At 38.4% G+C, this 23,692-nt stretch overlaps 1 protein-coding gene across 3 annotated transcripts; it reads left to right on the top strand.

Annotated features, from left to right (window-relative positions):
* Positions 1 to 284: 284 nt before the first annotated feature.
* On the top strand, positions 285 to 18,074 carry LOC124173510 (brachyurin-like). 3 transcript variants are annotated; one of them, XM_046552958.1, is made up of 8 exons: positions 285 to 390; positions 1,023 to 1,113; positions 7,075 to 7,231; positions 7,821 to 7,987; positions 8,743 to 8,832; positions 14,616 to 14,752; positions 16,980 to 17,061; positions 18,036 to 18,074. In XM_046552958.1, the coding sequence occupies exons 1-8, from the start codon at positions 340 to 342 to the stop codon at positions 18,041 to 18,043; spliced, it is 783 nt and encodes a 260-aa protein (XP_046408914.1). In that variant the 5' UTR covers positions 285 to 339; the 3' UTR covers positions 18,044 to 18,074. The 3 variants fall into 3 exon arrangements, with proteins under 3 accessions (XP_046408914.1, XP_046408913.1, XP_046408912.1); XM_046552957.1 differs by lacking the exon at positions 18,036 to 18,074 and having other exon boundaries at positions 16,980 to 17,156; XM_046552956.1 differs by lacking the exons at positions 16,980 to 17,061; positions 18,036 to 18,074 and adding an exon at positions 15,963 to 16,201.
* Positions 18,075 to 23,692: the final 5,618 nt, after the last annotated feature.

Here is a 23,692-nt window from a genome sequence, read left to right as displayed (position 1 = left end):
CCATATTTTTTACCAAATGTGACACTGGATTAATCTAATTATCATGATTAAGATCGATTTGATTAATTATTTATATCTCAATTACAATGGGACCCATGAAAAGCAGATAAACAGAGTACTTAATGAGAATTAATTCGTGAAATACCTCCACCAAAATGTAATCTTCGATCGCGTGATTACTGAGTTTTAAGATACCGTTCGAAGTTTTGCAATTTCCGTAGATAATTATCTGGGTAAATTTTCGTATATATATATATATATATATATGTAAATAATTTGTCTTACTCCTCATTCCTTATTCGTATTTGGTGAACTCACAGTGATAGTTCTACTTCAGACATGAAAACCTTGTTAGTAGCTGTTGTCTTGATCATCTGTGCCCATGTACAGGTATTTACCACATTTTCCTTCTTCTTATAATAGTGTTCATTGAATTTTATGTCAAAATATTATTTGCAGAACCAGACGATCTTTATTATGTTTTTGAATCCCAGCTAAACCCTTACCTGATACTGCAAAGGAAAATAGATTTGCTGCCTAGAATTTGCTAGCAACGATAATTCTTCCATCCATTTTCGCCAATTACTGGTTGATCGAGTTAACTTTCCATCTAGGCCAGCAAATAGTCAATGTAAATCATCTACAAATGGACACAAGTTTTCCTTTGTCCTTGTTGGACCAACAAATGGATACAAATATGCACAGAGCAGAAGACTTGAATATATAATAGAAAAATCTATCATAAACGTTTTTTATATGAAATACTAACATTCTTTTCCAATCAATTTATTTTACTAACGACGCTTTTTGTTTTCTAACATAGCATAGTCAATACTTGAATAATGCAACTAAATTTGTAAATCGTTTAATAAATGCAGAGGATAATTTTGTCTATGTCGTGTAATAACAATTATAAGAATTTTCACCAAATCCTGCCTCGATGCATACATTATATTCAACTCCAAAGACTTCGATGCCACATTTATAAGCGTCTAAAAAGGGATTTGATATTCTCTTCACAGGCATTTGACGTTCAACGACTTCGTTCTATCGACAGACAATCGCAAGCGGTATACGCAAAGAAAAACATCCGGTTGAGGGGACTGGAGCATGGTAAAGCCTACTTTATAATTTTATATTTCATCCCCCATAATACCTCAAACCTTGCACCAATCGTGGTGAAATGTGCGTTTGAATTCTGATAATCGTAAAACCTTCAGTATTGAACTTAGAGGAAAATAGCTTTAAAAGGTATTTATTTATTTATTAGGTGACATGCAGCACGAATTTTCAGGAAGCAAGGCTGTATTCATAAATGGTATTGCAAACCAAACATTGGTTAAGAGCAAACCTCCATTCCTTACTATATCAAGTTAGTTATCTTACCTCCCTAAGGTAATCGTATCCTCCTTGATCTGTCCTATACAAGTGGAACGAAACCCTTGGGGCGGGCTCGCGGGTTACACTCCTAGGGCAGGGTCTATAAGCGCGAGCTTTTCACCTCTGCGCCCAGAAGGGGGGAGGACAGAAAGGAAAAAAGGATTGGAGGCATCGCCGCGATGAGAGCCCGACGATACCTCCAGGGAAAGGACGGGGGAGGAAGGGCGGGGACGAGGAGTCCCGCACCGTCACAAAGGCGGGCGGGCCCTACTATTAGCGAAACCAAGCAATACGCTATATATTCTACCAATTCTAGTAGATTTTCCTATAAGGAAGAAAAATATATCGATCGAATCGGTAGATATCTGTCCTATACAGGGGCGCAGCTAGGAATTAAGGCTAGGGGGATTTCAGGCGCAAAACACTGGGGTGTCTGAGGGTGTGGAATACTCGCCAGGGTAAGCGGGTGGTGCTGAGACCCTCCTCTAGAAAATTTTTCAGATAAATGGTTAAAGATGGTAAGTTTTACGGCCTTCTGAGGGATATTTTTTTATTGATATTTACACTTTTCTATAAGTAATATTAATCCAATTAAGTGAAATGTATTAAACTTAAAAATTTTCTTAGCTCTGGGGTGGGGGAGGGGGTTATCCCCCAAAATCCCCCCTCGCTGCGCCACTGGTCCTATAGATACTTGTCCCAAGGTATTCCTCTGAGGACTTTTCCATGAACTTTTACTTCCTTTTCGTTTCCCACGTAACTGCTGCCCACCGTAAGAATTTTATAAAACTCCTCTATCAATTTAACTCCTCTTTCAGCAGTATCATTTTCAATAATCAAAATTTAGATTTGAAGAACAAATCACTGCTATTAATTCCATTTTGGCTATAAATAGAGATAAATATAGCATTCAAGGCTATATTGCCGAAGTCTAACGTTTATCTAGAGAATTTTATGCTTTAACGACGGGTGAGAATAATCAACAAATATCGAGATATGCAACCCGCAAGCCACCCAAATTGTCTGACTGGGGTGGCGCGCGTTCACTCTCGGTGCGATATCTCGGGAACCAAAGGACCGAAATGAAAGAAATTTGAGGTGATACTCTGGAGTGGTCTAACAAGTCGTTGTAGAAGACAAAAAAGGGATATAATAATCCGAGAATGACATCATCTTCATTTATGTCCGGAAAACACCCAAAAATACCAAAATTTCAAACCTTTAAGCGTGATGCGGCACGTGCTCTCGTGATATCCACGATAAAAACTTCAAATGTTACAAGGTGTCCCTCTACGACCCATAGTGAGTGCAATAGACACTCCATCTCATAAACTCGCCTAATATTTGGCCCATCAACTCTTACCGTTCTCCGGTCAGACGTCTACGCATGTGAAGAAATCCGCTCACTTCATTGAGATTATAAAAAAGGCCAAAATAAGCAAGGATGATATTTTAGTAAGTTTCGATGTAGTATCTCTCTTCACAAACATCCCAATTGGTGAAGCCGTGGAGATAATCAAGACATTCACAAGTGACGGCCTGCCAGAAGACATCCCAAAGATGGTGGAATTTTTTCTGAGAAACTCCTACTTCACGTGGAACGGAAGATTTTACAGGCAAATAAATGGTGCTGCAATAGGGTCCCCACTCTCCCCGGTAATCGCCAATCTTTTCATGGAAGATTTTGAACGGAAAGCCTTGCAGTCCTTCAACAAAAAGCTAAAACTCTGTGTGAGGTACGTAGATGACACATTTGTGATATGGCCCCACGGAAAAGATGAACTTCAGAAGTTCTTGCACCACCTGAAAGCACAAAATGCTGCCATAACATTTACCATGGAGACGGAAACGGACAACCGCCTACCTTTTCTAGACGTACTGGTCGAGAAGAAAGGAGATGGGACTTGGGGGCACTCCGTTTTTCGTAAAAAGACCCGCACGGACCGATATCTCCATGCAGACTCCCATCACCACCCACAACAGAAATTCGGAGTAATTAAAACATTGTTCCACCGAGCATGCTCCCTCTTAGACGCTGCCTCCATCGAAAAAGAAAAGCGACATTTAATGGAAACTTTCCAGATGAACAGCTTCCGATGAGAAAATATCTTGAAGATTTTCCACGAAATGGAACGTAAGCAGTCGCTGATGGCCCCCGAAAAGGATTAATGAAGAGAGCCCTACTACAGAAAAGTCGAGAGCTCACGCTATCCTACCTTACGTCGCCGGTACCACGGAAAAGATCGCGAGAGCCCTCCAGTAACACAACATCATGACCAGATTCAAATGCGTCACCAAGATGTCGAATATCCTCGTCAACACGAAAGAACACCACCCTAAAGACATTGTGGAGGAGTATACCAGATTAAATGCAGCTGCGGTGATTCCTACATCGGCCAAACATCACGAGCACTGAAATGCCGAGTCCAAGAGCACAGAAGGGCCGTAAAAAATAGAAATTTCACCCAGTCAGCGGTGGCGGAACACCAATGGAGTGGACCGACACACAATATTGACTTTGACAACGCGACTCTATTGAACAAAGAAGGCCGCTACTACCCGAGAATAATCAGGGAGGCAGTTGAAATAGCCAAAACAACAAAGAACTTAAACCGTGAAGGTGGCTACAATCTCGCCAGCACGTGGAAAAGGGTCTTCAAAGATCCTGACCAATCAGGGCATACCTCCACAAAAAAGGCGGCAAACGGGGTGTATATAATGAATAACTTTCTACATAAAGGCCTTCTATTCAAACTCAATCAACTAAAATTCCCCCTTCCTGACATTATATTCATTAATACCTTCTCAAAAGGCAATTCTTAGTCGCCGAAACCAAACCTCATTCATCCCTAAGGCCAATGGAGGCAGGTGTTCCGCAAGGATCGATACTTAGTCCGCTGCTATACACACTATACGTAAACGACATGCCACACACATCAAACACTTCACTACACATGTACGCTGATGACACCGCTATAGCAGCGACGTCACGGCGGGGAGACACCAACATAAACAAACTCAACACTCACTTAAAGACTCATCAACAAATGGACAAATACATGGAAAATAAAAATCAACGCCACCAAAAGTACACATATAAACTTTTCACAAAGACGCAAATTTACACCACAGACATCACCCTTCATAAACAAAACTCGAATACCAAGAGCGCCCACCCACAAATTCCTAGGAGCTCTGCTAGACGAAAAGCTGTCCTACAAACCTCACTTACGCTACTGTACCGGCAAGGCTGTAGGAGTTAGACAGGCAATTGCCGCACTATGCTCCAAAACCTCACCTTTCTCCCACAACAGCAGAGTCAAACTGTACACATCCACCATTAGACCCACCCTTCTATACGGCTGCGAGATATTTGCACTATCGCAAACTATAAGACGTAAATTGGAAATATTCCAAAAGCAAATCCCTACGCCTACTCCTTAACCTAACCAGATTTGTCCAAATAGCAGACGTGCTGACAACACGCAAGCTTCCCAACGTAAATCAGTTTATTTCTAAACTAGCAAACAATTTCAAGTCCAGGCTCGGGGTAACCCAAAACACATCACTCACAGGCATATGGGATTATGATCCAGCAATCCCCACCACATACAAACTGCCTCAACAAATAACTCGGCTATGAGTATATCCTATGTCTTCCTTTCTTGTAGATATAGTCACTATCGTTAAAAGGTATTATAAATTTCTCAATGTAAGAAGGTATTACAATTGTCTATTTCCTAGTACAAAGTGTTCAAATAAAAATTAACGTAAAAAAATGTTTAAAAAAACAAATGAAAAAACGATCAAAAAAGAAATGATAAAAAATGAAAATAAAGCATACAAAAATGATTTAAAAAATAATAAAATACTTAAAAAGAATGGAAAAAAATAATAACAATAACAAAAAAATTATATCAACAAAAAAAGAAATATGTACATCAAAAGAATAAAAAAAACATGTAATCAATCAAAAAATACATATTATTCAAAGAAACTAATAACGGAAAATAAATATTAAAATAATAAATATAATGTATCATTAATACTATTGCCAAATTGTAAATATATTAATACTCCAATGTAAACTTTATTCCAAACGTAATCAAACATATTGTCAATTTAACGAATTTAAAAAAATATATATATTATCCTAAAATTAATATGAATATTTGAAACAAAACAATACACCCACAAAATAAACAAATGCGCAAAAAAATCGTACAAATATTATCTGGCTGGTTAGGGTGAACTGGTTTCGCCGGGACAGCGGGAACGCGCCTGCGGCGCATCACTTAATGCTTGAGCATCGACACTTCAGTGGACCTGAGGAAGCCAAACTGGAACGTTGACGAAATATTGTCTTACAAAATGGATAAACGCGGAATAATACCCGGAAAAATCACTAAATATCATCATAATCTCCGCGGAAGGCTACTTGGAAAGATTAAGATTTCATACCAAAACTGGCAAATTGCACCAACTATAACTTTGCGTCTCCCATCCAAAGGACATTGGCAAGACGTGTTCGGTTGGACAATCTTTGCCTTTGGTTCTCACATCCAATATTTTAGTTCTCACATCGTATCATTCTTGATGGCGCATACAAACCTCCCCGCCAAAAAGGGTTTAGGGTGTAACATCCAAACCTGTTCTCTCAGTGCTTTGTTCTTTTTCGCATTGTATTCCTGAAACACTTATTCAGTTTTATTCATGGAGTACTGTACATAGTCCAATGTCTGCGAATCATAGCATGGCTATTTATTCTCCATTCATCTTGATTCCTTGATCTAATAAATGCAATGTTTTGAGGCGTTACTTGATGGAACTCCTTAATGACCGGTTTCTATACAGCGTATCAACTTCTGGCCAGAAGGTGAAACCCGTCGATTGTGAATAAATTACAACGGAACTAGTAGAGTTTTATTGTTTCCTGACAGCCTTGTTCTTAAAATGTCACTCATCGCTTCCTACATATTTTAATTAGTGCAAGTGATAGGCAAGACCACAGCTAGGAAGTTTGGGGCTGGTTTCGTCTAAGGAGAGAGTTCATTCAGAAGGCCATCAATTTAGATAAATAATTTAGGTGAAATAGATTTCTCGGGATTTCTCTCGACATTTTTCGGGTTTCCTGCCGGTTGAGAGTGTCCATTTTATTAATTATTTTATCCTTGTGTAAGGGTCTTCCTATTGGATGGCGCCGATTTTCGGCCTCCGATGACTTCATAGTTTTCAGCATTGGCCCCCAAGTATCGCTCAACGCGAGACTGCTGTTGTTATTGTAATAACGGCATTTTGGGGAAAATCGTTGTATTTTAATTTGTTTTTTTTTTTTGAAAATATCCAGGAAAGATGCTATTTATAGTTTTGGGAAGGAAAACAAGCGTGTAATATTGATACGGATTGGCTACTTTTAGCCGGGTATCATAATTAGCTCTTAGAATAAAAATGAAAAAACAGGGTACGCAATTCATTTTCCATTATTGTTTACTTTTTACCCTGCCTGAAACTTATTTATCCAGTTAATTTACACGGCAGAACATTTTAGCACTTACAAAATCAAAAAAATCCAAATGTCCAAAATCAACGTGGTTTACTAACCAATAGTATAACTATGATTATATATTCATACACACTGATTAAAAATTGTGCCTTTGCTATCAGCTTTCTAATATGTGTATTATCATATTTCAGGGCACGAAAAAGCCCAGCCAAAGATTGCTGGTGGTTTTACAGCTACATTGGGGCAAATTCCATTCCAGGTTTCTGTGGACTCTGATGCGTCAGTATTCTGTGGAGGCGTAATCATTCATCCTTCATATGTGGTAACAGCGGCTCAATGTGCAGTAGGGTGAGTCGAATTTTGTGAAAATGTCAAGAAGAAATTACTTGAAAAGGGTTGATTCCCGTAGTAGCATCGATTTTGCCGTAGAGGCAATTCTAACCTTGGAGATAATTTACCAGGCAGCGTTGCTATAACTCCTCATATATCTTACATTATTATATGGAATACATACGAATGACTTAAAGTTTGACGATAGCCCCAGTTTTCGTAGGTAAGTGAGATAATCGCAAATTTAGATGAAACTGTGGCACTCAAAAAATGAAGAAAGACCACTAGGCCATATAAAAAACAATCCTGACCATTTAACCAATCACATTGCCTTACTGAAGCTGTCAGAGGAGTTCCACTTAAATGGTATTTTTTACTTATTTGACGTGTACGCTCACAGATAACAATTCCAAGGCAGGGTATATACGAGATAAGAAAAAACTTATAAACAGATTGTATCAAACCAAATACGAGTTTCAGAGTAGCACAAAATTATCGTGTAAATTCGATTTTTTACTGCATTCAATGAGGATATTGCTTTCTATAAATTTGGAATTCATGGCAGCGATTTCATTTGAAAATTTTATTTCACTTGTGAATTTTTCAGGGGGAAGCTGTTCACCATCTACGCGGGCGTTGTAAAGCTTCGCGGGGATGAGAGCTCGCGAGTTGTTGTACAATCTGTAGAGGCCATTATTCACGATGGATTCGATCCAAATGCAGTAGCCAATGATATTGCCTTGCTGAAGCTGTCACAGCAACTCCATTTTAATGGTATGTATAAGTAGTAACTTTATAAAGTTAATAACTACGAAAGCTGAGAGATTTATTTACGCAAACCAGGTTCCTGAGATCCCATTGCAATTGTACCGAGGGTCATCGGACTAACTAGTTCAGGAACCTGGACAGCGTAGCCCGGAAAGACAAAGGTCAGTGGTTCGATTCCCGATCCAGGGGAATTTTTCCTCACAGCAATTTATTTGAGTATATTATCTCATTATCCACGGAGGATATGATTCAGAGAACTATCCAATGATATTGCCTTTCTGAAGCTGTCAGAGAAACTCCGCTTTAATGGTATGTATAAGAAGTAGATAACTCCGAAAACTGAGTAATTCTTATATATGTGTGATTTCCAAAATACGCGCTTTTTCTTAACTATACAAATTAACACCTACTCTATGCAATTATCTACTATAAAGGTATCTTAAGTTTAAAGACAACAATTGTGTAATTGTGAGCCATTTAAATAATAATTACATATGAAATCAACAATTTGAGGCGAGATTTTAAGGAAAACAACGACGTAATACGAAATATGCAAAGGATGTAGTATATGTCCACTTTAATATTGACTCAAACTTTACTGTTATATGTATGAATGCATCGAAACTAGTTCACGATTATTATTCGTCGTATCATTCGTCATATGCTAAATCCCGTGGCATGGAACGTTGTCGCAAGATAGTTTTCAACCGTTAGTTGATGAAAGGAACTTTACCATTCAAAAAATTTTCATCTCTTTCCAGACTACATTTCTCCGGCTCTGCTTCCAACAAATGACGATACATACGTCAACGAACCAGCGTGGCTTAGTGGATGGGGTTCTTCTTATGCGGGTAAGTCTATTCCTCGTTCTACGAGGGTCGTTCAATAGTCCTTAGAATCTCAGAGAAATTGCTCTCTTAGTGTAAAAAAATATTGTCAACCAGAAAGCAGCATACGTGACAAGTCAATTGTTAAAGTGTCAACCGTATCCATACTTTCATTGCTCTTCCCGATTGCAGTGAACAACTTTAATTTGTTTTTAAAAATAGATAAAAGAGGATTTCGTGCGATGATCAAACACTCGTTCGTGAAAGAGTTAACTCTGAAAAGGAAATCAAAACCAGCAGGGCTATTCAGTAACTGTTTACGCGGTCGCGAAGACGAAAGATTTCGTGACGGGATCGCGAAAATCACATTGTTGCTATTCTGTAAGCCATTTCGAACATTTCGCCACGTAAGTTTCGTGCTTCAGTTTACGCGACGAGAGTTGTCAACGAAAACTAAGTTAGGCTCAGTCAACCCATTCAGGCTGTGCTTCCTTTTTCTTGGGAACGGTAGTAAGAAAGTGATATTTTTAGGTGTGCTGATGACTTTAGTTGCTGCAAATTTGCTACCTATATAATATTATAGCGTGATTGGTTTTTAAGAATCCAAAATTATGAGGTATAAACTCCTTCACTTGACTTTGTACATAATTTAAAAATTCCCAAGGTATCTCTTAAATTGAAACCACTACAAAATGAAGAATTTGAATTTATTCAATAAAAATATGAACTTAATGTCACTTCTATTCTAAAAAGTTAAGTGTACTTATATACGTTAGCGACAAATGTTGAGACGCATTTCGTCAGTACCATAACTCTTAAATGTTAATGCCAGGATACAAATTGTGAACATTGAAGTCAGGGTTGCAACGTAACGATAGGCAGTCCGTTGTAAATAGATTCTTATTTTTATCTATTTTGAGGGGTTTAGTTCTTCACCTTATTTTCCGTCTTCTTAGCACCCTGTTACCAGCTCTTATCCCGTAAAGTTATCCTTTCTTATCTACAGTCTTCCAATAATTAAGCAAACTATTTTTAGGACATCGCTTGCGGTCATAGGCGGATCCAGGGGGGGGGGCACGGGGGCACGTGCCCCCCCCAGACCCTCAAAAATATGCAAGATTTTTAATACGGTCCCATTATCATTGCGTTCGTTTTGTATTACGAGGTATCCTTGTGCCCCTCCCAGAACAAAATCCTGGATAAAGCCTTGCTTGTGCCCCTCCCAGAAAAAAATCCTGGATCCGCCCCTGCTTGCGGTTGATAATAATTTTCAAAACATTTTACCACACTCATGAGGACTGTTTACATTACTATTTTCATTGCCTATAACTAATTATCCGGCCAATTCTGCGATAAACGATATGACGAAACTGACTACTTCAATTCAAATACTTGTATTATCATTAAAATGGGTCCATCAAAGCAAAGGCATACCTAAAATCTGGCATAAGCAAATGCATAATAACGCCAAATTCCTCTCATTTACAAGTTTTTATCCCAATTACTCACTGTAATCTTAGGTGGTTAATCGCATACATATTTCCAACGCACTCACCTTCAACATTAATATACACGTTGAGCTCTCACTTATATTTAAAAGTGTACAACATACTTTTCATTAATCAACGTTATAATTCATAATAGCATTGCATTTACCAGCTGAATCTCGCTCTATTTTTGTTTGTCGAGGACAATTGCATGCCGATTTTCTCTGATTGGCTCGCAGTGACGTATTGCAGGAAAACTTCGGGTATCTTCGACTTCCCCACTACCGCGGAGGGGAAGGCACGAAAATGTTTTCGTGAAGCTTACTGAATAGCAAATTACGCGTCTTCGAATGTTTACGCGGCGTAACCACGTAAACGGAATCTTTCGTCTTCGCGACCGCGTAAAGAGTTACTGAATAGCCCTGCAGGTTGCATTAAGTTTATCGCACATCTATGTTTGTGTTGCAGCTCTTTGGGTTAATTTTGGTTGGGGTGGAACATCGCGAAAAAATGCGATTAAAAATATGCACTTTTGGCCATTTGGCTCTATGCTCTTGCCCTCCATAACACCCCTTTTTATATATTATAGTATTCTACCGATTAAGGCGCACACCACAGGAACAGAATTGTATGTGTACTGGTGCCGAAAATGGTTTCAGGGCCTCCAAAAACCGCCGGAATTTCAGAATATAGATTAAGAAAATGAGCTCGATTTGAGTTTTCCCCGCGTTGTATCTACGCACAAATGCTGTCTCATTTGTGGATATACCGCTACAAATTACCTCCATCCTGTTACCGTAGAAGCTAGATTGCAGGTGAAAGAAGGTTGATCATTCCTTTCAAAAATGTGGTGTGTAAGGATTATCTACATGATAAGCGGTTTTTACCTATGAAATTACCACTTTCCGTATCTATTGCATAATTATTTCCTTGCATGTATCTAAAATTAGTCTATTTGTGGACAAAGTGGCATATTTATCTAACCGCAGTTTGACGGTGAAACATTGTGACTTGAATTTTCCAGACAACTGATTGTCCGCGAACTTTTACTGGTTTGCCTTGGGACCAAGTAATAGAGTAACGTCGACGAGAAATTCGGATGTTAGGTCAGTTAGTCAAGGGCTGATAGTTTTTCTGCTCAAGCTTCAAACCGGACACATGAACAGTACTAGTTCCCCTTTGTAACCATTCCCTATTTTTACCCTTGATGGATTATGGTTCATATGCCCGGACCTTTTTTGGCCAATCAAAAATGACGCCGATTCTCTAAAATCAATCTTGCAATCGGCATATCCAATGAAAAGTTTCATGAAAAAGTGTGACATTTTGGATTCTGGATAGAGGCTTTCGGGATGTTGTGTCATATTTAGAAGATGATTTAGAGTTCAGTGTGCTGATGCCGAAGTTGAAAGGCAAGCGAGCTCAGTTAACGACTTAAGAATTGAATCAATTGTGATTCGTGGCTAAATTAAGACGGGTAGGTAATTTTTATTTAGAATATACTTACAGCAAATGGCATCGTATGAGGCAGCATATTGACATATTGCTGTGATTGTGGTAATGGAAATAGAAGAATACGGTGTTGCGCTCATATAGTAGCAGCAATTTATTATTTATCCAAGGGGCAGTACCAAGATAAAATCGAAAGACCGGCCGTAATTTTAACTAGAATTGTTTTGACGGCCATTATAATAACAAGCATCAATGACAAATAACCTTTAATGATGGGGGCGACGAATAACCTTTCTAGACCAATTTTCATTGACATCCTGGAGTCAATATAAAAATATATAGTGAAAATTCACCGAAAATTCATCTGTTTGGCTAGATACTGTTCACCAGATTTTTTTTATTTGTATGCCAACTGGAAAAAAGTTGAAACCCATTATTTTTTTTTATTTCAGCAAACAGCTATAATTAACTTATGATTAAATCCCAATGGTTTAGCATAGGTGAAGTAATTTCAATAAATTTATATCTGATAAGGAGGATATTGAGGAAGTTCAATAAATTATCATGGTGCGTTTATTACGGTAAAATCAAACCAATTCTAACGTTTGAAAGGAGTGACGGAGGGGGTTGTAGGCCGGGAAATTCTTTTTAGCATACTCGGGTGTTTTCAAGGGCAGAGAAGCCATTTTCGGCACCAGTATACATACAATTCTGATCCTGTGGAGGGCGCCTTAATCGGTATAATACTATAATATATCAAAAGGGGTGTTATGGAGGGCCAGAGCATAGAGGCAAATGGCCAAAATCGCATATTTTCAATCGCATTTTTTCGCGATGTTCCACCACCTAAAAATTATTTTTTCAATACGTCAGCCGAAAGGTTTTAAAAAACACCTCCATAAAACGTTTTTTCTTTTTGGCCCTCGCAAACATATTTTATAAAAACATGCGTTAGAAATTTTCAAATCAACGCAATATCATCTTGTCCCGCTCAAAGTTCTTGAAAACAATTGGAAATCTGCTCCATTAAATAAGGTTTCAAATGCCGCAAACAACATCAAAAAATATGCCTTTTTGACCGAGATATTAAAAAAAGAGTGAAAATCGTATTTTCGATCTAGCCGGCCCTGGTGGGCCTCTAGCAGGTTGGAAATGTGGGGAGGTTTGTCCAATTTGATCCTAAATTGCATACCCCAAGTACGGGAAAAATCCCGGAGGGGGGACTTTTCACCCTCTTTATCCGGCTGTGCCCTTTAAAATAAGGTCTTGCGGCTGAAAAACGAATCGAAGGCAGTGATAGACGAAACGAAGTGCGTTAATATGTAAGACCACAGGCTTATCGCAGTGCGCAATTTCTTTAATTTTGCACGATAATTTTGGTGTGAAAAAAACCTCGTCAAGATCGCTGCCACATTTGGCCACAGTCAGTGGCGTAACTATGGGGTGGGGGGGGAAAAGAGGGGATATTTCCCCCCACCCCAAAGCCTTAGAGAAATCAAAAAAATATTCCAAAATCTTGTCTGGATTTGATTTATAAAATCTGCACCTGCTTAAAGTTAACATTTAAGTGCCAAAATAATGTAAAATGCATTTTCAGGCATTTTTTTTTCAAATATTTTCTCGAACTCCCCGTTTCCTGCGGGTAGTAACCCCCACTAACCCCACTCACCCCCCTAAAGCCCTCTCATCCCCCATAAAGCCCTCTTATCTCCCCCAAAGAATTTTCCTAGTTACGCCACTGGTCACAGTGTAGAATAAATGAAATCGTGTCGTCAACGCTGAGGCTGTTTTGGCGCCTTTCAGCCGCAATCCTCAGGATTTTCCGCGTCGATACACAACTTTTGATGAAGTATGGGCTCATCCCTACACTTCAAAGACAAAATAACCGGTGAAAAATGTAATTTTTAAGATGAAAGTGCTCCGAAACAGGCGAAAATGGTGAAATGGGCCGTTAGGGTCATGGTAACGATATTTTGTGATGCATGCAGAATAATCCACATCGATTACGGGGTAAAGGAAAAAACGATAACAAAAGAGTATTATAAATTGCTATTGGACCGGTTAATGACAGAAATCAAGAAAAGCGTCCTTATTTGGAGCAGAAAACGTTCTTTCTTCAGCAAGACAATGTACGGTTGTTCATCTGTTTAGTTACAATAGCCAAAATTACGGAATTAAAGTTTCAATCATTAAAAAATTCAGTGCATTTACTACATTTTATCTCCAATAACTTTTTACTATTTCAAAATCTGAATAAATAGCTTACAGGCAAAGTTTTATGTCTAAAGAAGAGGTCATTACCCAAATTATTGCCTATTTTGAGGCTATCTAAAAGCTCTACTTTTTTAACGGCTTATAATTGTTGTAAAAACGCGTGAAAAAATTTATAGAGCTAGAAGGAGAGTAAATTGGAAATACTAATTAAAAAATACACAATATAATTTTTTTATACCTTTTTCGAATGTAAGGTTAATTTCGTTAGATGAGTAAATTATTCAGGAACTAGAGCGAGCTATCAGCAATAAGAATACATTAAATTTCGAACATAAAAATTGTTTCTAAAGCTCAATTGTCATGGAAAAATCTACAACAATGGAGTAAATATATTTTTCAGGGGAACATGTATATCATAGCGGAGTAACGGACATATTGAGCGACAATAGTTTCGGCAGCAGTTCATTACCGCCAGTTAGCCACGCTAATCAGTACTAAAGAATGCGACATTACAACCATCCAAGTAGTCCTCCACCTTTAAGCTTAGCGAATTCATATTAAATGCACCCTGATTTCCTGCATCGGTAACGAATGATAATAAATAGAATTAAGATATTCAGTTTGAATGTAAAGTGATTAAATTATATTTTTTAGGTGGATCAGAATCTGAGGTACTGCAGTATGCTCCTGTGACTGTAATATCCAATGATGATTGCAGAAGTGTCTACGGAAGCAGTATTACAGACGGCATTATTTGCACACGCGGTGATTCGGGTCAAGGAGGATGCGATGTAAGAACATCAATTTTACCTTCAAAATTTTGCAATGGAATAAAAATGTAATTGCAGTAAAGCCTACCTTACAAGGTAGGAAAGTCTTAGAGAGATCCTTCCATTTTTTTGTTTTTATATATTTTAATATATTTCTGGGCAGGGGGGTAATGCAGGGCTGCTGCCTTTCACCCACCCTATTTAATATATAGAGGAGATGGTCATCAAAACCATGAAAAGTTAAAAAGGGATAGTGATAGGAGGACATGAGATAAAATTCATCAGGTTGTCCGAGGACATGGGGATTCTTGCCGACTACAAACGGGCCCTTCAAAGAATAATACGATTCAGAGGAAGGAATGAAATAAAATGATGTGGACACGAAAGTTATGAGAGTAAATGATGGCGGAAACGTGAATGCTGTGATCAATGAGGAAAAGATACAGTAAGTCAGAAGGAAGATAGATATTTAGGAAGCGTGCCGACTGAAGACTGGAGGAGTGAGAGAGATAAAGACGAGAATAGCTATGGTAAAGATAGCATTTAATAAGAAGAGAAGAAGGTACTATGTAGCAGTATGAATTTAGGGACGAGGAAGATAATAGTGAAATGCTACGAGTTGAGTGTTGCGTTATATGGATGTTAAACGCGGACCTTGGGAAGAAGAGATAGGAAAAGGAACGCTCCCAACGCTTTTGAAATGTTGGTGTGGAAAATATGAGAGAGATTGAAGTGGGTCCCTGAAGTGAGGAATAAGAAGGTGCTGGGGAGAGTTGGAGAGGAAAGGAAATTATTAAAAACTGTAATGAAGAGAAAGAGCAATTGAATCTGGCATATTTTAAGAGGGAAGGGGATTTTAAATACAGTAATCGAGGGAAAAGTGGAAAGAGAAAAGAAAAGAGGAGGAAGAAGGCTGAAGATAGCAGTCGCATTAAGGTAATGAAGAAGCTATAGGGAAACCACAATGGAATGTCTCAGACAGAATGAGGTGGACACCACTTTGGTGTTTGGGACCTGCCAGCGAAGGGCAATTGATGATGATATTTTAAAATTGTCAAACCAGAACATTACTTCGCTTTTTTATTTACACAGATATATAGGAGGCAAATATTTTTAAATATTTACGTTTTAAGGGCATGTAATGAAACAATAAAAGGATCTGTTTTATTTTTTGTGTACATTTGAAATATTTTTCCTTCTCAGATAGAATTTTTTTTCCTTTCTACTTTAGGGTGATGGTGGTGGACCACTTTATAAGGATTTCAACAGAGAAGGTCCAAATCTTTTGATTGGATTATTATCATTTGGGAACGCGAAGGGATGTGACGTTGGACCAGATGGTTACACGAGAGTAAGTTACCACAGAGAATGGATTCTAAGCCATGTGAACTGAATAACATGAAGTTTGAGGCTATACACGTTGAAACTGTATGATTCAGTGAAATAAACAAGCTTTGTATATTCCACAGACTTTTCGCAATTGGTATTTTTCAAACCTACCATTTGATTCCATATGTAATACCTCTAGAGAAAATTTCCCTTGACCGAGAATCGATCCAAAGACCGAATTTCATAGTTCGGCTAAGCTTAGCATGGCTCGGATCCCCAGTTCGGCTTTTCTGGCCACAGCGCACACCACTTCGCTGTCCAGGTTCCCTCATTGGTGGAGCAACTTTACCGAGGCATACGATGCTAGATGTCAAAAATAAAAGGTAAATGGTTCGATTTCCGGTGCTGGTGAATTTTCTTCCATAGCAATCAATGTGACCCTAATCAGTCTTTATTTATGAGTTCAAGAAAATAAAAATTATTCATATCTAGACGTCAAATGTGCACTCAAAAAAAGGATTGGATGAGACATCCAGTTTTAATTGGATAAGTGAAAGTTGGATGCAGTATCCACTGCAACAGACACGGCAGCCAAAGCGATTAGGTGGTATATCTAATTAAATTGGACAATCATAATTTGGTTGTAGTGTCCAAGTGTTGGTCCCCACACCAATCTCGAACATATCCCTCATCCAATAGTTGGATCCCACAGCCAACTCGATGGATAAGGCGACTATTATCGCTTGTGCGTCAGTCATCACTATAGCGACGGTCTCCCAAACAGTTCTTATAAGAAACAACTCGTAAGTGAACATGTTTGGCGTGCTTTGTGGTAAGTAAATAGCTTTTAAGTTTGCTCTTGCAAGTGAGAAAATATTGCCATTCAATGCCAATTTTAATACTTTTTTTTATATCTTAGAGCACTTTAATACGAGAGGATGACCAAGCTAAGGATTTTCTTGATGCATTGGGCCTGGACCTTCTCCAGGAAAAATTTACCGGTAAGCTTGCCTATTGTGTTTCGTTATTATGCGTAACTCTTATTTTATTTCACCATTCAAGATTTTATCTTGGGGGTTGATATTATCCTTAGGTTGGATATTGTATTTTTCAGCCCATACGTTTTTTTCGAAAATACTTCCGGTCAATTTTGATGACTACATATGAATTATACATTTCGTTACTAAATAGATGAATGCATTTTAACTTAATACATGTGTATTACAACATCACTTTTACTGAATGAAATGTTTGTATTCTCATTTAATCCATTGATGAAAAGTTTCAAGTAGTTTTCCATTAGATTTCAATTTCAATTGGATTGGATTGCAATTTCATGCACACCGGATAACCTGAGTTCCACTGTACAAGTATAAATGCAGATACTTATGCACTAATTATGCGAAGGACACTAACCTAAATGCATATAATATCAAAGTGTAAAAGCAGACACTAGCTTTTTCCAGAGACCTCTTTATTCATTTCATATCACAATTTCTTTTTCTCCTCTCCTTCCTTCCAGGTCATATTTAAATGGCTTCCCTCTCAACAATTCCCTCTCTCTTTTCAACGACTCATTGGCAACAATCCAAACATAAACATCAAATAAATAATAGAAATCAAAACATAAACATAATATCAAACGTTACAATGCGTATGAACTGCAATGTAGAGCTGTGTATCACGAAATTTAGAACTCAAATCGATGACATATAGACCTATAACAATAGTATCCATATTGCAAGGTGTAACATACCACAGAATTTTTAAAATAATTTTTCTCCTGATCTAGCTATTCTTGATGTTTACATGTCAAGAAGTTACGGCTGATTTATGTACTGTATAAATAGCTTAAGTTATGAGTAGGAAGTAGCTTCCTTTTCATGTAAAACGTTGGTAACTAATTGCAAAAGAGTATAACGAATAATCATAAAGGCAAGTTTAATTATGTAAATTTTTTATATACTTATTCCAGTTCCTTAGTGGAAGATTGTGAGGTGTTGATGGACACTGTGAACTTATAGGAAAATTCCCCGTGAGTTTGTGTCAACTTGCCTTGAGGTGCCTTGGGTGAGGAGGAAGTTCACTCGTTACCGAAGTGGAAAATGTGTTGCAGTTGGTTTCGACGATTTCAGCCTTCCTGAATTTGGAAAAGTGGGCAGAATAATTTCCAACGAAAATGATTGAGTGTTTCGTCTACGAAGCTTTGTACACCTTGGATTTCGACAAATTTTTGATGTTTATGAAGTTCTTGAAACCATTATAGTAAACTCCATCAATGTCGAAAACTTAAAACCTTTTCAGCCAGTAATTTATGTGATAATGCCGGACTATAGCAGCAGAATTGTATGCAGCCTTCAGATATTGTGTAAAAAAAAGTTTTCAACTGAAAGTTTGTTTCTTCTTAAAATGTTGCTTCATTTTTTAATAAATACGTTTTATAAAAGACCACTGCTTTCTTATATCATTTAACCTATTTGCATTATCTATGGCATTCAATTCCACATGATAGTGATCCGAGGTGAGGAAGTCTTCAAGGTAACAAGTCGCAGTGAAAATTATGAACCTCAAAATTTACTGGAAATAAATATTTTATTTAAAAAATGCATTTTCTAACTCTAATGTTCGTCGGAAGTGGCGGAAATATACCACGAAAGGATATTATAATGTTACTTTCAAATGGTGACACTATTAATATTAATATCCATTGAAATATTACCCATTCATTAAACGCTACGGCAACAATTTTGCAAGGTTGTGGCATCCAATATAAATTTACAGAAGACCCAACGACGCTGGCTGCGGTATCCAAAGAGTTGGTTGTCACAACCATCTCTTATACAGCCATTTAAAATGGCTTCCTCATCCAACTAAATAGATGAGGCCATAGCAACCATTAAAATTGGATGTGGGATCCAACTCTTGGATACCGCAACCAATTTTTTCTTTCATTGTAACAGTTAAAAAATATACATTTTCAGACTATTAGTGCAATGGAGCGCACAATATTTTCAGTGAGTTCATCTTAAGCCAAAACAAACAAACTGGATGGTTTGCCCACGCGAGAGTATGCCACGTATAACTGTCCATGTGAAAAACACGGTGTACCCAAATCAAAGCCGCAAACAGATATCGTTTGGCCTTGAGACTTTTTTGACTGTCATTGCGTATGCCAATCTATTGGGAAAATGAAGCCTTTTGAATTCCATTGGTACATCTGTCGAAATTATATTAGGAATTCGTGGTGGTAAAGCATGTTTTCCTTAGCACTTATCATTCAAAATGATCGACAACGTTTTTCAAAAATTTTAGTGGCTTAACGCGTGCCATGGCAGAGCCGTAGTGGGTTCAAATTACGAAGCATATTTAACTGGAGATCCAACTTTGTTGTAAACGGTGCGATGGCCTGCCTGGAAAATCCAATTAATTCAAAAACCCAGGTGGATAATTTAAAGCTTCGCTGGTATCGCAAACTGTATCGATAGAAGAGATATCAAACACATAAACAATACCGACGGTCCAAGGGGAAATAAACCAAAAACGATAAAAATTCAGCTTTTTTTGATGTTTTCTTTAATCACCGCAAATTACTTTCATTCCTCTCCAGGGCCTCATTGGCCCTGGAGAGGAAGGAAAAATAGTTTACAGCATATTCTCAGTTATATTGAACATGCACACAAAATTTCATAGGAATCGCTCCAGCCGTTTCGGAGGAGTTTGGAAACAAAAAACCGTGGCACAAGAATTTTATGTATTTAAGAGATTTTGTAAGGACTGTGTCGTTGTTCCTAAGTGAAACACTTTTCTTTCTATTGATAATTACTGTAGCCAATCCAGTCTATTGTCATACTTCACAGGCTGTTTTGAAATCAAAAATGTGTTACTGATGATTCTGGTATTGTACTTCATGGTTATCATTTAAATGAAATGATCAATCGTACCATGACGGCCGAGCACTACTGTGCACAAGGAGAAGGAAACATGGATGTGCAAATCTTTGAATTACTTCCGCCTGATGTGATCACAATTGTACAATTTGCAGCGATGTTTTCCTAGTGGTTCCTCTCCATTCCGCTGAGCTGCATTCCGATCGCTTTTTTTGCTCACTGGCATTGATGAGCAAAGTCGGTGATGTCGATAACCGTTCACCATTCATCCAAATGATCCAATCGTTAATGGTCGATCGCGGGTCAATATAGTGATTGATAAAGGACTGACTGACAACGACAGTGATCAATCTAAAGCTTCGTGTACAATGGAGACTGAAAGTCTCCAGTTTGAGTCTCGTGAATCGAGTCTTTGAGTGGACATGGGAATGAGACAACTCTCGCAGATAACGTTCGAAAATTCTCGGAAACTTCCATTGTCGCCAGTGATATCGATAACCGTTCACCATTTGTTCGCCTGCTCGAATAAGTAGGTGATGGTTCATTAGTAAGGGTGGCTGATGGATGAGTGTACGGTGCAGGCACAACAATGTACTATACATTATATAGTTATGTATTTGTCATGTGGAAAACCAGCGATAAGGTGAACGCTATACGTGTAAGTGAGAGGTAGCTAACTTCCATCGCTTCACGTTTCCCTGATCACGGAGATATGATTCATATCCTCTAGGTAATGATAGAAACCGACGGAATACCATAGAAGATAGAAGGAGAGATACAAATTTCCGAGTTGTGAACACGCTTGTCCACTAGGGAAGATTAAAAATGTAAGATTTTGTTTTCCGGTATGTAATAAATTAAATTTTCGAACCTATTAGGAGATATCGTCCGTCGTTATGCAATCCCCCCCCAGGGCGCCACCACGCACCGCGGCACCGCTGAGGTACGTCCCGCACCACTTACTAGAGACTTCCCCTCAACCCCTCCCCTCCCTCCGCTAAATATTTTTACGAAATTGCATGCCTGAAAATGGATTTTGAGACTATTCTGGAACTTAAAAGCCAGAAAGAAATATTGGAAATGATTATTAACTTGTTCAGAGTTATCTCGTGGCACAACTTGGAACTAATATAAGAGTTGGAGTTTGAAATTTCAATTGCGGCCAGAATTATAATACATGTTCAGCTGTTTGCAATTTTTGGTGACTACCGCCTAAATTTTTCCCAACTACAGCATTGTGTATTCCTGCAGCTAAAGGGTTAAAATATGCTCTGATACAGCATGCGTATGTGTACCTTTATCCCCAAGAGCTGGAGGCTCTCAGTCTCCATGAAGGAGAAGTATTGAATGTTAGATTGAACTGCTCGTGGCTGAGCTTAAACCCATTGAGTGTGTCCACCAGGTTGCAGATGGTGGGTCAACCTCTAGATTTAGAGTTTAGCTGCGAGATAAGTGGGTTCTCTCGTCGAATAAGCAGTCGTGGACAAAAACTGTGTTCTGAGGGGGTATTGGCCTATCCTTGGGAAAGGTGGACCATTTAAATGATACCAAAACCTGTGAAGACGTCATGACTTGGAGACTGGGGGCCTCCAATAATTATGCTTCTCATCACCTGGGGGGGAGGGCAGCAGCTCTTCTTAATATGTGCGAAGGTGGAGACCCCATTGGTCGGTACAGCTACACACATTTCACTACGGGCATGGTAACATTTACTATAACAGCTGTAGTATTGTGACGTGAAAGGCAAGGGGAAACCACCACATTTTCATCACGAGGAGTCAAAGTTACTCCAATCACTTTATATCATGACTAGAGATGTGTGCTAATCGCAAATGCGATAAATGCAATATAGATGCGATGTGCGCAAATAAATGTGACATAGATGCGATGAATGGACTTTTATGATATTTTTACGCAAATTCGCCTTTTCGACGGCAAAATTCATACATATTGTGCCTAGCGCAGTTTAAATGCTCCGCCGACACTCACCGCTTAAAGCACATGATAGCATATAGCAATGGCCAGCTACAAATTGGTTGGGACTCTATATGGCCGCGAACTACAAGTGGGCGTGGGCAAGATACACCTCCGCCACTATATGCCTTATTTCTTAATTTATTATTGTTCTACAACATCATTATTAAAAATATTCTGTGTTTTGTCATATAACTGTTTCACTACATTTGATCGTCATCTACCTCATTACGAAAATAAAAAATAGACACTACAAAATGCGATAAGCTGTTATTGAAAGTGCGATAAAATAAAAATGAAAGTGTGATTTTCATGGATCACTAATCATGACATGATAGAATTCTCTTGAGTAAAATATTTCGGAGGTGAACCAGTCCCCTAATCAGACCTTTGGGCGGGAACTACTCGAGAGGGTTCATCGATCATAGGTGATAGAATATTGAAATGAACGGAAAAGGAAGACCTCGAACAAAATATATGGAACAAGTAAAGAAGGATGTGAAAGAGAATAAATGCGTAGTTGTGAAAAGATTAGCTGATAGGAGAATTGAGTGGAGAGCTGCGTCAAACCAATCTTTGGATTGTTAACCAATGATGAGATTGAATTGAAGAGATACTTCCTCCACTTTCTCAGCACCCAATATCCTAAACTGGAACATTGCTTTGCAATAGGGTAGTTTCCTTCATCAAAGAAAACGAAAGGTATTGATTGCGATTCTTTACCCACCAGTAGTGTATTCATAATTTTCAAATTATTTGGTTTTAGAAATACCGGTTTAGACGAATGGCAATGGTCAATTTTATTCTCATTTGAGAAAGGCCAGATTGGCACCCATGCCACTCCACGTGACGCCACAGGGACCTAGTTTCTATACGAGTAGAAAGGGGTTTAACATCGTCTGAGATTACCAATGCATGCATGAGGCACAGAGCTCAGGGAAACGCTTCTTTCAGAGAGCTCAGTCTTAATAATCACCTATTAAAACTGGCTAAGGTAGGAAAGTTTTCTTCGTTTGATAAGGTATTAATAATCCTTATTTAAGCCAAGCGCTACCAGCTAGCAGGGTACTTGGCTACCTGCTAGCATCCTGCGTCGTATCAGCGCTCAAAGCCTCGCCCCAAGGTCGCCTCACTTGCCTCAGCGGGAACCGGAACGACGTCACTCGGAGATTTCCTGGCATTCATACTTAGCCATCGTGTTTTTGTGCACTTGAAAATTTTCACTTTTCATTTAATCGCGAAAAATAGATATCCACATATAAAAATCTAAAAGCGTGAAATACGTACCCCAGGAGTAATAATCTTTCGATTTAGGCAATAAAAAAAATTATAGGAAACCACCCTATTGAAAATAATTATTCCTACGTTGTACCACAGAAGCTTCAGTGGCCATCATGAAACATTAGCAAATAGAGATGCCAAACCACTGTTGATTGGAGGCTACCCCACAGCCTGATAAATTATGCATTCCTACCATGTAAACCATATGACTTAATCCTTATAACCCCTCCATCAATATTTTCTCAATACTTTGCTTGAAACGGGATAATCTTCCACTGGGAGTAGTAACCAAGAGATGTAATCAGCAAAATTTCTTCAGCAAAAATTTCTTATTTTATTACTATCATACGTAGTTTCTAAATATTAGTTTAGCCATTTTCCTTATCTGATTTAAGGAGCAGAACTAACCCCTAGATGGGCTCAGAGTAATCAGTATCTTTCATAATTGGTCAGCAATCCTAAAACTAGTAAGAAGAAGCCCTCCACAATA

The sequence above is a fragment of the Ischnura elegans genome, unplaced genomic scaffold (assembly GCF_921293095.1).
Source record: "Ischnura elegans unplaced genomic scaffold, ioIscEleg1.1, whole genome shotgun sequence".
Lineage (NCBI taxonomy): Eukaryota > Metazoa > Arthropoda > Insecta > Odonata > Coenagrionidae > Ischnura > Ischnura elegans.
Note: the sequence above shows the minus strand (reverse complement) of the source record. Positions and strands in the feature narration are given on the sequence as shown.